Source organism: Crocuta crocuta, unplaced genomic scaffold (genome assembly GCF_008692635.1).
Source record: "Crocuta crocuta isolate KB4526 unplaced genomic scaffold, BGI_CrCroc_1.0 scaffold102, whole genome shotgun sequence".
NCBI classification, from domain to species: domain Eukaryota; kingdom Metazoa; phylum Chordata; class Mammalia; order Carnivora; family Hyaenidae; genus Crocuta; species Crocuta crocuta.
Genome location: NW_027530019.1, coordinates 3109450 through 3122088, shown reverse-complemented (window position 1 = coordinate 3122088; position 12639 = coordinate 3109450). Strand labels below are relative to the sequence as shown.

The following is a 12639-nucleotide window of genomic DNA, read 5'->3' as shown; positions in this document are numbered from 1 at the left end:
TAAAGAGATATTACCTGAAATGTTTCCAGATTTGATGAAACACATCAATTCAGAGATTCAAAAATCTCAAAAGTCTCAAACAGGACTGACACACTCACAGGATTTTACTATGACACAACATAGTAAAACTTCAGAAAGACAAAGAAAAAAATGTTAAAAGCGCCGAGAGGAAAAATACAACTTTTAAAGAAGCAGTAGGCTGGTAGCTGACATCTCATCAGAAACCAGAGAAGCCAGAAGACAAAGAACCAACATCTTTAAGGTGCTGAAAGGAAATACTATCATTCTCTACCTAGAAAAAATATCTTTCAAGAATGAAACAAAATAAAGACATGTTCATATAAACAAAACATGACATTACAACACCAAGAGATCCACACCAAAGAAAATTTTATAGAAGGTTCTCCAGGAAGAAAGAAAATGATCCCAAATGGAATGTGAATGATGCAGGAAGGAATAAAGTAATAATAAATATTTAGGTAAATGTAAATAAGCATCGACTATGTCAAATAATAATAAGGCCTTACAGGATTTATAAACATGAAAACTTATTGACATAAGTTATTATAAGTTATTGACATAAAACTGAAGGATAGATCATAAGCAGGAAAAAAGTAAAAACATTATAAAGGGTCCTTGTATTGCCTGAAGGACTATAAAGCCTCAGCAGACTTGCAAGTTAAATGGCAACTTAAGAATGCATGTTGTAATTTCTAGGATAGAAGCAGAATATACAACTTTAGGACTATTACGGGGAAAAAGGGAATGAAAAAAAATGCATTTCAAAAGCGAGAAGAAAGGAGAAAATAGGGGAGCTAAGAGCAAAAGGGACAAATAGTAAGATGGCAAATTTAAACATGAATATGCCAGTAATAACATTAAATATAAGTGAATTAAAAGTTCTGGGGCACCTGGGTAGCTCAGTCGGTTAAGTATCTGACTTTAGCTCAGGTCATGATCTCATGGTTCGTGGGTTCAAGTCCTCTGTTAGGTACTGTGCTGACAGCTCAGAGCCTGGAGCCTGCTTCAGATTCTCTCTCTCTCTCTGTCTCTCTCTCTCTCTGCCCCTCCCCTGCACACCTCTCTTTCTCTCTCCCTCAAAAATAAATAAGCAATAAAAAAGTTTATAAGTTCTAATTAACACAAAATTTTTAAAACTCCAAGTATAGGATATTTCGGAGTCACAATTCTGAAATGGAACTACACAGAAAAATTCAAAGTAAAAGGATGGAAAAAGACAAGCTTGGAAAATACTAGCCAAAAGAAAGCCGAGATAGCTATTTTAATATCAGATAAGGTAGACTACATAAAGTTCCAACAGATAAAAAAGAAGGGGGGGATTATTTCATAATGATAAACAGGCTCAATTCACCAGGAAGATATAATTATTTTAAAGGTGTAAGCACAAATAAATAAAGCAAAATTTGACAAATCTATAAGAAAACAGGGATATAAATCTATACTCATAGATTTTAATACATCTCTCAGTAAGAAAATGAATAAGCAGACCAGTAAAGTTTCAGGACATTTCAATAACATGATTAACAAATGACCTAAAGGACACATGTAGAACACTCTAACAACTGGAGAGCACACATTTAAGCATACATGGAACATTCATAAAGACTGACCAATTCAAATTTTGACAAGCTTAAGATTGGAAGTATATGTCATATGCTGTTTAAACAATACAGCTATGCTAGAAATTAATAAGCAGAATCACAACTAGAAAAGTTCCGTATATGTATTTGGAAATTTAGAAACATACTTCCAAGTTATTTGAGTTAGTAACTAAAACATAGCTTTGTGGTATGAAGATACAGTAGGTCTTAAGAATATAAAATTTACATTTTTTAAAAACCTTTTTAAAAATGTTTATGTATTTATTTTGAGATAGAGAGTGAGAGAGAGTGGGTGCACGTGCACAAGTGGGGAAGGAGCAGAGAGAGGGAGAGAGAATCCCAAGCAGGCTCCAAGCAGGCTCCACACTGCCAGCAGAGAGCCCAATTCATGAACTGTGAGATCATGACCTGAGCCAAAACCAAGAGCCAGACACTTAACTAAACGAGCCACCCAGGTACTCAACTTTCTTTTTTTAAAGTTTATTCATTTATTATTTCTGAGAGAGAAAGAAATAGAGAAAAATACAAGTGGAGGAGGGGGAGAGGTTGAGAGGGAGACACAGAATCTAAAGCAGACTCCAGGTTCTATCTAAGCTGTCAGCACAGAGTCCAATGCGGGGCTCAGATTCACAAACTGCAAGATCATGACCTGGGCCGAAGTCAGATGCTTAACCAACTGAGCCACCCAGGCGCCCCTAAAACTTACATTCTTAAATGCATTTATTAGAAAGAAAGACTGAAATGAGCTAAGTATTTATCTCAACACGTTAGGGGGAAAAGACCAAAATTGATACAAATAATGTAGAGAGAAGGAAATAATTAAAAATAAGAATTAATGAAATAGAAAATAAACATGTAATAAAACTAGTAAACCTAGGGGGCACCCAGTGGCTCAGTTGGTTAAGCATCTGACTTGCCAGGTGGCTCAGTTGGTTGAATGTCCTACTCTTGACTTGGGTTCAGGTCATAATCTCCCAGTTTGTGTGATCCAGCCCCACATCAGGCTCTGTGCTGACAGAAAGGAACATGCTTCAGATTTTCTCTCTTCCCCTCTCTCTGCCTTGCCCCTGCTCATGCATGCTCTCTCTCTCAAAATAAATACAGTTAAAAGAGAGAAAAAAAAACCACTAGTAAACTTAGAAACAGGTTATTTTAAAAGGTTAATAAAGCTGATAAACCTCTATTGAAGAAAAAGAGAATGCACAAATAATAAATGGCAGTAAGGAGAATAAAGAAGCAATACAGCAGATGTTACAGACCTTAAAAAGATAATAAAAAGTTGCTTTGAACAATTTTATACGAAGAAATTTGAGAATCTACACGAAATAGTAAGTTCTTAGAAAAATAACTATCCAAAACTTATTCAGGAAAAAGTACAGATAAACATTCTCAAATCAATAATAAAAAGTCTCCTCTGTGAGGCCTACGTCCAATTTACCAAAATGTTAAGAGGGGTTATCTCTGGTTATACTAATAGAAATGATTTTATCTTTCTTCTACATTTTTCATATTACCTGCAAGGCCATATGAATGAAGGCAGTGTTAATTCTGCCATAGGTCTAGCTGTGTCTTTGATTAAATCCTTTAATTCTCAGATCTAAAATTCCTGAACTAGGTCTCAACTGTAAAACATTTCATTCCATGTACCAATTTAACATACAAGATCAACACTGGGGAGCCTGGGTGGTTCAGCCACATGAGCGAACAACTCTTGCTTTCAGCTCAGGTCATGATCCCAGGATCATGGGATCAAGCCCTGCATTAGGCTCCATACTAAGTGTGGATGGAGCCTGCTTAAGAGTCTCTCTCTTTCTCTCTGTTCCGCTCCCCCACTGGTACTCACTCTCTCTCCCTCTGTCCCTCTTTCTCTCTCAAATAAAAAATAGGGGCACCTGGATGGCTCGGTTGGTTAAGTGTCCCACTCTCTATCTCTGCTCAGGTCATGATCTCACAGTTCCTGAGTTCAAGCCCCATGTCAGGCTCTACACTGTTAGCACAGAGCAGGTTTGGGATTCTCTCTCTTCTCTGCCCCTCCTTCACTCAAAATAAATAATAAACTTTAAAAATAAAATAAAATAATAAAATTTAAAATGCAAGATCGACATTAATATTACCATTTCAAAAAGAAATGTTTCTTTTCTATATACCAACCACATACAACTGGTACTATTTAAATACTGCCAGAAAGAAGAGCTACAGTTCATTTCTCTATAACCAAAGTCATCACTTTGGAAGACGACCCTCAATTTAACTAGTTTATAGCTTAAAACTACATACACCAAGTCCTCCTATATAACAGTGCACATTTAGATGGCTGGTTTATCTTAAAGGGTATGCACAATGCCTGCATGCTCAAATATTTTTTGAGTAAGGGATAACCACGAAGTTATGCTAATCAAAATTCTACTGGGGAATGGGAACTTTCCTTTTAATTCTCTACATTTCTGAATTATTTCTGAACATTTTCTGAATTATGAGTTTTTTTATAATGCAAGTATTACATTAGTAATTTTTTAAAACAAAAATTTGAGTTCTTATGGTTTCCATTTGCTTTTTGTTTTTAATGGCCAAATTGGGCTTTTGATTTTATCTAAATTTTATTAAAATTTTCCATCATTAAATTATGATAGCCATATTTGAATGCTCTATTTGTCTATGTATTAGAATATTATTAAAATTGCTTTCTAAAGAGAATTTTGTTTCTGCCCAATTCTCCTTTGGCTGAGTTCAGTTCACCACCAAGTAGGGTAGTCACCTCTATCATGCCTCTAGAGGCTCCTCCATTTTCAATTCCAGGTCCAGCTCAGCTTATTTTTAAAACATGTAACTCCTAAAATACAGAATCAACACACTCCAGGTATTAGGCTAATCTCTAATTTTTATGTATTAGAGCTTTTAAAAGCATAATTAAGAAAAATGTGAGAATTCCTCGATGGGGACATTGTCAATTCCTCTCAATACATAATATATATCCTTAGATTAAACCAGACCAGCAAAGCCTTATACCTGGATTGATCTGCTCTCCCTGCTCTCATCCTATAAAATTCATTGATCTAAACATAGCCTAATGCCACCAACCTATATTATAGATAGTATAAAAAACAGTATTATAAAAGTGATCCCTATGTTTACAATAAGTATGTTCTATATTATACTAAGTGCCCTTTCCATTTACCAATATATTGGGTACTTTTTGTACCAAATAAAGTTTGGTCCCAGATGGTAAAGAAATAACACTAAAAAGCATTTTAAGGCACTTGAGACTTTGTATGAAAAAAATAGTAAGTCATTTAAAAGTTTTTAAAAAGGAATTAACAAGATTTGATTTATATTTTAATAAGATCATTCTGGCTACTATATTGAGAGTAAACTGAAAGAGGGTAAGACTAAAGGGAAATAAGGCAGAGAGACCTGTTAAGAACCTATTGCCATAATCCTAGACATGATGGTGTCTTGGAACAGGGTGGTAGCAGTACAGATGAGATAAAGTAAGTAAGTGGTCAGATTCTGGATGCATCCTGAAGGCACAGCCAACAGAATTTGCCAATATTAGATATGGGGTATAAATGAAAGAAAAGAATGAAAGATTCCAAGGGACGTTCCCCTCTTGAATTTCTAATAGCTATTTCAGAATCCTAATCCTCATAACATTGTCCTCCAGCCTTCCCTAAATTAGTAAGTGGCTACTTCATTTTTTTTCAGGGGGTTGTGCTTTGCATTTTATGACATTTATCTGGCTCTCCGGCCTCTCCCCAGGAGATGTCTGTCCTCCCCCCACAACCCCATCACAACAATCAAAAATGTCTCCAAATACTGTCAAATGCCCCCTAGGGAAGAAAATTGCTCACAGTTTAAAACTACAAGTATAAATGGAAGAAATGGCCTTTGCTGGAAATACTGACAATTCATGTATATGAAAGGCATGACAGAAGATGCTATAGGTAGAGTACAGTATAATTTGAATATTCCTTATTAGATCCTTGAAAGTATACACACAGTCAAGGCCAGAGAAAACATGGAAACTGTTAGCATATCACAAAACTAAAGTTATTACTCTAGGAAAATGTCAGTATTTTGTTTCTGAACTACAGCTACCATATAAGCTACGTGTATCTTTGAACTGAGTCTAAGCCAAAACTTCTACATATTTTTTGGGTCCATCCATGCCACCTTGTATAATGCTCATACGGTCTCAAGTTTCCTGGGTTTTAAATTTTTTAATGTTTATTTATTTTTGAGAGAGAGACAGAGTGCGAGCAGGGGAGGAGTAGAGAGGGGGAGACACAGAATCCAAAGCAGGCTCCAGGCTCCAGCTGTCAGCATAGAGCCCAAAACAGGGCTTGAACCATGAGATCATGATCTGCGTCAGAAGTGGATGCTTAACCGAATGAGCCACTCGGGCACCCTTCCTGGGTTTCTCTTTAAAATCACAGGATGAAGACATCATGACTTAGTACAAATTAAATTAAATCCTGAGAAGGTTCACTTTTTAGAGAAGTGGCCCTAAAAGAACATCTTTACTGATAATCTAAGAAGATGTTATTTATGGTTCTCAAATCATTCCACCAAATTATCATGTAGTTCGTGTTTAAAGGAGTCTCCCTCTATGCACTGGCCCTTTTATACTTACTGACTTCTCTATGAGAGGGATATGAGATAATCGTTTTAATCTGCAGGCACTTAGAATGGAAAGAGAGGGGAGCACTGAAACAAGCCTTTAACAGTCATGAAATGAGAAGGTTAGAGAAGAAAAAGTACAGACAACTGGTTCACATATATGCATCAAGTTCCAGAGTAACAATGAGCCATATCTAAAAAAAAAAAGAAAATACAGTCATACCACCTGTGTAAGTTGCACCTGCTTCCTCAATAACAGGTTCTATATCCTGTTACATAATGAATTAAGGTTTCAGAGCAAAAATATAATACAAAAGGATTCTACAAATTCAAAAAGACTGAAAACTCTAATATTTCTAATAAAATATTGAGTTTCCAAACTTGTTTTCAAAGATAATAAACAAGCTTGAAGAGCCTTATTAAATGTGAATTACAGATATTTTCTATCATTATTCCCTTTTAAATACTGCTTTGCTTTCTGTCATAGAAGGGAATTAAACTGGTCAGGCATGACTTGTTTTTCCACTGTGTCACTGCAGTTGTAACCCAACACCCTGTGCTCTTTTTCATAATTAAATACTGAGACTCTGATTTGTTCTAAAAAATTTCCCAAGACCCAAGGTAAGGTACTGATTCTAATTTCTAAAGTCCTCTTTTAAGGAGCATAAAGTAGAGAAGTATATCGACAGGGTGGAAACCCTGAATATAATCACACTGGCCCCATCTCCCACTTCATATTGCACTGTGTCAGTCGCAGGCAACTATCACCTACCATCCACTGAGGATACGATCATAAACAAGAGCCATCTTCTCCACGGTGAGCCCAAAGAAGACACACAATTTGATAAACACTCTGCATAGCTTATTCCTTGAGCCAGAAAGGAGGTCCAACTCCCTAACTGTAAAGTCAGACCAACAGTCTTACACATATAAGTGGAGAGGCAATATACAAGAGACTATAACTTCACCACCACTGCATTACATTTCTGGTCCATTTTCCCTTTCACCTCTTACAGATCTCTAAAGCCCATATCCTGCTCATTCAAGGTCTGAATACTTAAAAAGAACCTAATTTAAGAACTTCATTTTACAGATGAAAACCCTAAAAAAGTTTAAGTAATTTAGCTAAGGTCATTTAAGTTGTTGGTCTCTGACTTCTCATTTCTAAGGGGGCATTATTTGGGACTTGTACCACAGTTTCTGGGTAGCTGCTAAGAGTCTACTATAAGCAGGAAGGCTAACAATCTACACAGAGACATAAGTAAGAACTTCTATAACCTCCTATTTACCTACAGGTTCACACCAAACACATGTCCACAAAAACTCTGAAAGCTATCAATGTAAAATAAACAAGAAGCTACTCTCCAGGAACAAATCCGCTGAATTCTCTTGGAAAAGAGAAATCTAAATTCTTGACTGTTGCCTTTCCCTTTTTCCTATCAGCACAGGCTATCAATAGCTGTATAAGTTGCTATAGACATTGATAACCCACCAGCTAAAGAAGCACTTTTCTGTCCAACTTCCCCATTCTCCTGCCTAAATGTGATCTCTTATTCTTGAATTCCCACAAGAATATAAGTGCCTCACAACACCACACAGCCAGCCAGCTGTAGTTAAGTACATGTCTTAACTCTCTAAGTAGATACCAGGTTCCTATACTTCTTTAAGAAACTCCTGAAATCAGTACTATGCGTTTTTGTTCTCTTGTTGCTGTTGCTGTTAATCTCCACAGAGCCTCACACACTTATGTCCTCAACAAACATTTGCTAAATGGATATAAACAGACTGATCATCTTCCAAATTCAATGTTGCCATAATTCTAGGACTGGNATGTAACAGTAACTTCTAACATTTAAATGAATATTTCTGCATTCATTACTAACTTTCTGGTGGTACTTGAAGAAAAAAAAACAAAACAACAAAAGCTAGGAAATGTCAAAATACATGTTTTCCTAAAAATCTGTAAGTAAGGTTTGCAAACTGTATTTTTCAACATTCTTAGGGTGTTTTCTCATNGGGGGGGGGGGGGTAATTGTTTTGTGAAGGAATAGTCACCCAATAATCTTTTATATCACAACATTCCTTGGCTTTTGTTGTTCTTGACATCCAAAAAGGCCTAATACCTTTCTGTCTTTACAACTGCTGATCTTAACATGACATCTTTTATCTTCCCAACTATACGTGCTCTTTCATCTGCCTTACATTATAATTATATACATCGTTTTTAATCTATTCCAGTATATATTAAGCTCCCTGAGAGTGGAAATGACTAATTTTTGTAAACTTTGATTAATGTGTTGAATTCGTATCAGACTGGAGTAACATCAACTGTCCCTATATACCTGAAAATATAGTCTGTACCACTGAAGGCCAAAATGTGAAAAAAAATTAAACTACATTAGTAATCATTTACTATCATTATTTTAATTGATATTTTAATGCTTACAGAAAAAAAAATTAAAAACCTAACGACTATTTTTCAGGAAAGCAATAAAAAACATAATTAAGGAAAATTCACATTATCTGTGAACATGAAGCTCTAAAACATTCACTTATATACAAGGCAGCTGGGAATGTCTCACTGGCCAAATAAAGACAACAAAGCTTATACATGGTAAAATATCACCTCCCTGGACTAGCTGGGACCTGACTTATTACAGGATAACCATATTTCCAGAACTTAGACCTTGAATGATCAAAAGGTGATATATACAACCACATTCATAAAATCACAATTGCTTTTAAAAACCACTAACTGCCCAAACACAAGTGAAAACCATCCTAGCACGTTAGCACTACAGATACACACATCACTAGGACTGTCCACTACAAACTGCACCACCATGACAACATAGCACAGATTGGGCCATGGTGACATAAGCAGTCATTCACAATCCAGTTGATCACACCACCCACGACCCACCACGCACAGTGCAATATATATAACACACTATTTCAACTACAATGTTATGAACACTTCAAAATCCTTTTAGAACAATTCCTTTAAAAAAAAAAACTTGCAGTTTATAAACTCTAAAATAAATGACCTTCCCTATTTTGAAAAGATCCTCAGGTTATCATGAAAGATATCACTGACTAAAAACTGTCTACTTGCAATACAATCTTTCTTTCTACACTGGCCATGTTTGTGCCTTCCAAACATATACATAGCCTTCAAAGCAAGCACTCTGAAGGAAAAAAACATACTACAGAGAAAATCCTACCAGATGAGAAGTCACAGGACCTCCATTCCAGTCCTGGCCGGTCCCCTTTTTAGTCATCTGACCCAGAACTAAAGTTTTTCATCTGATTGCTACACAAATCAAACGGCACACTCTATGTAAAAGAGCTTTATTTTTGATTTTTGATTATTTGTTTTTACTGTATTAATGTAGGCATTCAAATGATTGTTAGTTGACTCTAGAGTACTTGAAAACAGCTTGTTCTCAAGTTTTTAAAAGCAAATCTGTTCTTCTTAGAGTCCGAAAGGTCATTTCTAGTTCATGGTGAAATTATAACTGGATCAGTGCCTTCAAAACCAAGATATTAAAATGAGATGGTGTGCAGCATGCATCTGTAAATGTTAAAGCGCCAAAATAACCCGAATCCTAGGCATGCATCTGTAAATGTTAAAGGGCCAAAATAACCCGAATCCTACGCAGGCAAATTTACCTAAACCAGGTAAATTTGGAGTTATATTTGGGAAAATAAAAAGGGTTCTTATATTGCAACATAAAAATGTAGGACAGAGGGGGCGCCTGGGTGGCTTAGTCGGTTAAGCATCTGACTTGCACTTAGGTCATGATCTCGCGGTTCGTGGGTTCAAGCCCTGCATCGGGCTCTGTGCTGACTGCCAGCTCAGAGCCTGGAGCCTGTTTCAGAGTCTGTGACTCCCATTCTCTCTGACCCTCCCCTGCTCACGCTGTCTCTCTCTCTCTCTCCCTCCTAGAAATAAATAAAATTTTTAAAAAAATGTAGGACACAGTAAAATGATGAGTAGGTCTATAGCTGAGAGGCCAAGGTGAGTACACATAAGCAAATATAAAGTCAAAGATGGCAGACTATCTGACAAGTTTAAAATCATAACACATCTATTAAGAACCCTTAATATTCTTGAGCCAAAAATGATATGGTGAAATGGTTATTTGAAGAATATCCCAGCAGCCGTGCAGAGGATGAACTGATCAGAGAGGACTGTCAGGAAAACCAGTTTAGAAGTGTTTATATTAAGAAATACATTTAAGTACTATGATAAGATGGTAACTAAGAAGAAGAAAAGGGATAAATCTGATAGACACTGCAGTCAGTCAGTCACCCTTGGTAACAGGCTGAACTAGGGAGATGGTAAAAGACTTGAAAATGATCTCAAGGTCCTGGTCACGGGTGGCCTACAGCATAACCACACTTGTGCGATGCTAATAGTTCTTGTGCTGACTTTTCCAGACTGCATCTGAACTTCTTTAGGACTTTTCACTGTTCCCACAGTGAGACACTGCTCCACTTTAGATAGAAACTGAAAACTACCACCACGAGAGTGTGAAAAGACCCAATAACCCAAGGCTCCAGATTTCTTGATGAAGAAAGCCTACTCTTCTAAGGGTAGGGAACTTTCTTCCCACCTACAGAACTGGGGAGAGGGGAATTTCCTCTATGTCCCAAATTGTCTCTATATACTTGAAGTCCAAGCTCAAATAGATTTTTAGGTCACATGGATACAAAACACGGATGACACCACTGATGGGGTCATGTGTAACAATATAAGTCAGGCAAATTATATCCTCAAAGGTTCATTCTGAACGGAAACAAAGCCAAGTTGATTACATTTAAAAAGTAAAACGGCCAAAAGACAATCTTATGGGGTTATTTTTAATGTATCATAATGACAGATAAATTCTGTTCCAGAATGCACTGTGCTACATAATGATTCTGCAGTTTTGCTGGAGCTTTTCTTATTTCTGCAGCTTTAAACACATGCTGTTGGAAAGCAGACAGCAAATCGAACTGTTTTCCTTGTCTAAAAAACATACCATTATGCTATTCCCAATTTTATCAAGCACAAGTTATCAATAACAATGTGTATTTGATCAAGATCTTACTGCCTACAATGTCTTCAAATTTAATACAGAAATAAATTTAATACAGAAAAGGAACTCGTGTTGATCCATGGGAGTCTATGGGTAAAAAGAAGCTCTAGGGCTTAGTTGGAATTAGCTGTAATAATAACATCCATTCTCCAAAAAGACTGATCCGTCCAAGCTCATTGAGAAAACCTGTCTTTTCCAATGAGATATTAAAGACGTTCGAACGTTATTGTTTACACACACTTTACTCACACAAACAAAACCAAAATAACAGTTATAAAATTTTCGCATTGCCTTAGTTTAAAAAAGAATAAACCAGCCTACCTTGCAAAAGGATTAAATATTACCTAGGAAGGTTACCAAACTGTGATCTCGGGATAAATAGCTCTCCAGGCCACTGTCACTCTAACCCTTCCATTTAGATTTTTTTGGGGCAAAGAATGAAATGTCCTATTTCCTTGTTGGAAGTAAGATTCTGCATATCTGGAGATACAGAAGGTGGGGTCGTATCAGATTTAAAGCCACAGGCGGGCTAGGGGAGCCAGGTGCAGCATCGCCTCCATGCTCCCAGACAAGAAGACCAAGTCTTCGCCTCCACGCCGAGAGCAGGTGCGAGAAGGACGCTCTGGGGTTTCAGCGACTGCAACCATCTTCCTCCACCGCAGACGGGGCCGCCCTAGGAGAGGAACCTTCTAGTCCAGTCACCCCCGGGGGCCCGTTTGCTGAGGGCAGACAGTGCGGTGGATTCCTAATCCTTTTCCCTGACGGGTAATTTCCCACACCAGCCGAAAGACTCACAGTCCCACGCCCGCCCCCCAATATTGGGTTGCAAAGGGGGCGCAGGTGGGGCCCACCAGCACCTCACAGTCTCCCCAGGGAGGCGTGGGCCGGGACAGGGGCTCTTGACCCCCGGTCTCTCCCCCTCGAGCACCCGGACACCGCTCACCGTGAAGGGGACATCCCCGACGCTGCCCACGGAGTAGCAGTTGTCTCCAGGGTTGACAGCCCCGGTGAGGACCTGATGCAGATGCATCTCCGGAGCCCGGGCTGGCTAGGGACTGCGCGAGAGGAGCGACGAGCCACGCGCCCTCCTGCGAGAGCGCTTTCCCCTCCGCCTCCCTGGGGACCCACCCGGCGGCGGCTCCGGCTTAACGCCTCTCCCCCCTCTTGCCTTCCCCCTTCTTCTTCCCTGCCATGGGAGCTCCTCGACCGCTGCCGCCGCCCGGATAGCCGCTCGGCTGCGGAAATGCCCGGATGCTCCCACTGCCTGCTGCACCGGCGCACAAATGCGGGAGGAGCGCAAGGGTGCGTGTACGGCG

At 38.3% G+C, this 12639-nt stretch overlaps 1 protein-coding gene across 5 annotated transcripts in view; it reads right to left on the bottom strand.

Annotated features, from left to right (window-relative positions):
- The window catches only part of DMXL2 (Dmx like 2), a 153693-nt gene extending 141067 nt beyond the window's left edge, over positions 1 to 12626 (bottom strand). For all 5 annotated transcript variants that reach the window (XM_077764401.1, XM_077764403.1, XM_077764402.1 and 2 more), the window contains exon 1: positions 12267 to 12626. In XM_077764401.1, coding sequence (XP_077620527.1) covers positions 12267 to 12353 — 87 coding nt within the window. In that variant the 5' untranslated portion in view covers positions 12354 to 12626. The remainder of the gene's footprint in view (positions 1 to 12266) is intronic.
- Positions 12627 to 12639: the final 13 nt, after the last annotated feature.